General features: G+C 43.1%; 1 protein-coding gene across 1 annotated transcript in view; it reads left to right on the top strand.

Moving 5' to 3' along the window:
- BECN1 (beclin 1) overlaps window positions 1-5,044 on the top strand; it is a 28,382-nt gene extending 23,338 nt beyond the window's left edge. The window contains exon 12 of the mRNA XM_040436465.1: window positions 4,269-5,044. Coding sequence (XP_040292399.1) covers window positions 4,269-4,437 — 169 coding nt within the window. The 3' untranslated portion in view covers window positions 4,438-5,044. The remainder of the gene's footprint in view (window positions 1-4,268) is intronic.

Genomic DNA, 5,044 nt, shown 5'->3' with positions numbered 1-5,044 from the left:
AAATGAAAAGTCAGTCCTGTGTCCCAACACCGACAAATTACTTGCGCTGCTGCTGGTCCCGGAGTAGTGTGGTAGGTCATACACACTGGTGAATACAATATGAAGGGTTTTGGAACCGCGCTGCTCTGGACCAAGTCTCCTGATAAACGTGGATGGCAGAGGATGAGCCCCTTTCTCCCAACACCCAAAGGATCCAATCTTCAAAAGATCTCCTCCTCTAAGGGTTTAAATGGGATAGGCAGAATAGTGAAGCACCCTTTGCAATTTTTTCTTAAAAGGTTTTATTATACTCACAAGAGTTGGTAGACAAAAAGCATATAATACAAGATATCAGAACGTCAGGTTCCTGCCCGACCCGGGTTTCGCTGTCTCGCTTCCTCAGGGGCATCTGCTGTGCATGCTTGCACTCCGGCCCTTAAATAGCCCAACTGCTCTTAATCAGTTAACCAGTAAGCTTCCGGAACATGCAGCAGTTACTAAAACAATTGTACATCTCACATACTTAATTTGTCATTGTTGTTCCTTTATGCTTTCACAAACACATTAGATGTAAAAATAAGGAAGGTTCCTTCCTCCTTTATGAGAGTCATAAATTCATACATAAAACATATAAAACATTAATAAAATAGAAATAGGGGATCAGTTCCCTCTATTATAAATTAAACAAACCACATTTCTATCCTTATGTTGCCGCACCATTGCATATTAAATTGCAGCCTAATTCGCATTATAACATCATATAACAAAAATCTACATTACCGTTCCTAGTATCCACCCACTCCTAGTGCATAATGTCAGTATCCCCCACCCATTCTTACTAGCGTCATCCAGGTATCCCTTGCCCCACCTCCCTCCTCTGTCATAATATCATGTGACAGCACCGCCCAATAGAACGGTCCGAATATCATGACGTCACTCACAGGTCCTTGAGAAACAAAAATAAAGGAGGACAGATGCCAACATGGGTACAGACAGGCTACTGGAGCATATATTGAATGTGTAACTGTCCCCTAAACTGCCTATTCCTGAATTTTATATCCACCAATCTCCACCTAATTCCTCCTATAGCGCAATACGGGTATCCTCGACCCCGCCTCCTTCCCCCGGCGTGCGTCTCTTGGGGCACCATCACTCCGCCCCCACGACGTCACCCACAGGTCCTTAGGAGGCGCGGTGGTGGAGAGCCAGATCACGCCACTAGGCGCAAGTTACAGTATACAAGGTTTCAAATCAAATTCAATATTAAGCCCTCCTGGTTGTAGGGTCCCTAATTGATAGATCCACTCCACCTCTTTCTTATTAATCTGTGCCAAAGCATCCCCTCCTCGCCAGTGATGTTTAACACTTTCTACTCCCACAAATGTTAAACCTCGCGGATTTTTTTCATGCTTTAATTTAAAATGTGCTGATACACTGTGGGTCATCAGGCCTTTTTTTATATTACGTAGATGTTCCTGTATTCTGACTTTCAGTTTCCTGACCGTCCTGCCCACGTACTGGAGCCCACAAGGGCACTCCAGCACGTATACCATACCCTCTTTTTCACACGAGCAATCACCTCTTATACGGAAATCAGCCCCATTCTTTTTTGATGTTATAAAATTGGTGTATCTCTGCCGTTCTTTCGAATTCCGGTTCTTACATCCTGCGCAGAATCCGCACCAGGTGAATTTTCCTCCATTTTTCTGGGTCTTAATATTTATTGGGGGGATGGCACTATGCACAAGTTTTGTTCTAATGCTTGCTGCTTTTTTAAATATAAAGGAGGGATTCTTTGGTATCGTTTTTCCTAGTATCGGGTCATTCTTTAGAATAGCCCAATTCTTTTTTACCATTTTCTTAATGTTGTCGGACATGGAGCAAAATTTGGTTACAAAGGAGAATCTATAGTCCCTATCCACCTTTTTGTTAATCTCTATAGTTGGTTCCTTTCCTCCCACTTTTTCTAACTCCACACTCTGTATACACTCATCCAGAACAGCCTCATTATAACCTCTCTCCAAAAACCTATCTTTTAGTACCCCGCATTGTGTCCTATAGTCGCTCATCACTGTACAGTTACGGGCCATCCTCTTAAACTGACCTTTCGGTATGTTCTTGAGCCATGGGCCGTAATGGCAGCTCTTGGTGTCAATGTAGGAGTTCACATCTGTTTCCTTAAAATAGGACTTGGTCATATAACGGCCATCTTCTATCCGTATGTACAGGTCTAGAAAGTTAACACTCTCATTACTGATATCCCCCACAAATCGTAGGTTCCAGTCATTATTGTTCAGTTGGTCAATGAACAACTCGAGTCCCTCTCTTCCTCCTTCCCACACTAGGAGACAGTCATCGATGTACCTCCTCCAGAAGGTCAGTTTGCCTCCTGCGGTGTCCGCTCCTAGTGTGGGAAGGATGGCACTCTCCTCCCATGCACCCATAAAAATATTTGCAAAACTGGGGGCGAATTTCGCCCCCATCGCAGTACCAATGCACTGTACGTAATATGAGTCCCTGAACCAAAAATAGTTATGATCGAGGCAATAACTGAGGCATCCTAAAATAAAATCTCTCTGCGGATCCCCTATTCTTTCATCATTCCTAATCCTACTTTCTACCGCCTCCATCCCTAATTTTTTTGGGATGACAGTGTACAGGGATGCCACGTCAATTGTGGCCATCCATGTATTCACAGTTGGGGGACTAAGGCCTTCAATAAGATCTAACACGGATCCCACAGTGTATCAGCACATTTTAAATTAAAGCATGAAAAAAATCCGCGAGGTTTAACATTTGTGGGAGTAGAAAGTGTTAAACATCACTGGCGAGGAGGGGATGCTTTGGCACAGATTAATAAGAAAGAGGTGGAGTGGATCTATCAATTAGGGACCCTACAACCAGGAGGGCTTAATATTGAATTTGATTTGAAACCTTGTATACTGTAACTTGCGCCTAGTGGCGTGATCTGGCTCTCCACCACCGCGCCTCCTAAGGACCTGTGGGTGACGTCGTGGGGGCGGAGTGATGGTGCCCCAAGAGACGCACGCCGGGGGAAGGAGGCGGGGTCGAGGATACCCGTATTGCGCTATAGGAGGAATTAGGTGGAGATTGGTGGATATAAAATTCAGGAATAGGCAGTTTAGGGGACAGTTACACATTCAATATATGCTCCAGTAGCCTGTCTGTACCCATGTTGGCATCTGTCCTCCTTTATTTTTGTTTCTCAAGGACCTGTGAGTGACGTCATGATATTCGGACCGTTCTATTGGGCGGTGCTGTCACATGATATTATGACAGAGGAGGGAGGTGGGGCAAGGGATACCTGGATGACGCTAGTAAGAATGGGTGGGGGATACTGACATTATGCACTAGGAGTGGGTGGATACTAGGAACGGTAATGTAGATTTTTGTTATATGATGTTATAATGCGAATTAGGCTGCAATTTAATATGCAATGGTGCGGCAACATAAGGATAGAAATGTGGTTTGTTTAATTTATAATAGAGGGAACTGATCCCCTATTTCTATTTTATTAATGTTTTATATGTTTTATGTATGAATTTATGACTCTCATAAAGGAGGAAGGAACCTTCCTTATTTTTACATCTAATGTGTTTGTGAAAGCATAAAGGAACAACAATGACAAATTAAGTATGTGAGATGTACAATTGTTTTAGTAACTGCTGCATGTTCCGGAAGCTTACTGGTTAACTGATTAAGAGCAGTTGGGCTATTTAAGGGCCGGAGTGCAAGCATGCACAGCAGATGCCCCTGAGGAAGCGAGACAGCGAAACCCGGGTCGGGCAGGAACCTGACGTTCTGATATCTTGTATTATATGCTTTTTGTCTACCAACTCTTGTGAGTATAATAAAACCTTTTAAGAAAAAATTGCAAAGGGTGCTTCACTATTCTGCCTATCCCATTTAAACCCTTAGAGGAGGAGATCTTTTGAAGATTGGATCCTTTGGGTGTTGGGAGAAAGGGGCTCATCCTCTGCCATCCACGTTTATCGGGAGACTTGGTCCAGAGCAGCGCGGTTCCAAAACCCTTCATATTGAAAGGGGCCTTAGACAGAGTCTACTAGGCTAATGTCATTGGCTGACCTAGAGGATTTTGTTAGAAAACCCGACTGCTTTGGCAAGCCATCAGCACCCTGCAGCAGGATGCCCCTCTCTCTTTGTAAAAGCACATAGTTGCCGAAGTCGTTATTGACTGCAGCAGGGGGTTAAACAGCCAGGATGAATAAGGATAACTTTTTAATTGATATTTTTGTATATCCTTTCAGGATGGATGTTGAGAAGGGTAAAATTGAAGACACTGGGGGAAATGGTGGCTCATACTCTATCAAGACACAGTTCAATTCAGAGGAACAGTGGACCAAGGCCCTAAAATTCATGCTGACCAATCTGAAGTGGGGGCTGGCTTGGGTCTCCTCCCAGTTCTACAATAAGTGATATCAGGGGATTGAATTCACAGCTAACATTTCACTGATGGGTGGCATCATCCACCCTAAGGAACACTGCTCTTGTAATGCCGCTATTTATATAACCCTTTCACTGCCTGAGGCTGGCTCCTTTGGCACTAGGAGACGCAAATCAGATTTGATTTGCCTCAGATGCAGCGTTAACTTGACATGGCGGCCATTTTGCGTCAACAGAGAAGTATTCTTGCACCATAGGAATGGCGGTGGCCTGGAAATTTTATTTGGATAATCCAAACAATGCTATAGACATATATATATATAATGCCTTTCAAGACATTTAGAAATTATATAGAAATGGAAGGGTATATATTGCTACTTTTAGTTATGAAGAGACCTGTATAGGAACATTATGTGATTCTCTGTCAGACTGCAGGGGATGGAGCAGATCCACTCAATGTCCTGTATGTTCGCACCCCAAGCAATAGGAGTCAGTTCACCGAAATAGTGGACTTATAATGAGTAGTTGTTTGAAAAATATAACAAAGGTTAAAAAAACATTTGTAATGTATATTTCCAGCATCTGTGCACTGAGAAAATAAAACACTGAAATAAAGACTATTTTATAATCTTCACCATTA

The sequence above is a fragment of the Bufo bufo genome, chromosome 6 (assembly GCF_905171765.1).
Source record: "Bufo bufo chromosome 6, aBufBuf1.1, whole genome shotgun sequence".
Taxonomy (NCBI): Eukaryota; Metazoa; Chordata; class Amphibia; order Anura; family Bufonidae; genus Bufo; species Bufo bufo.
Note: the sequence above shows the minus strand (reverse complement) of the source record. Positions and strands in the feature narration are given on the sequence as shown.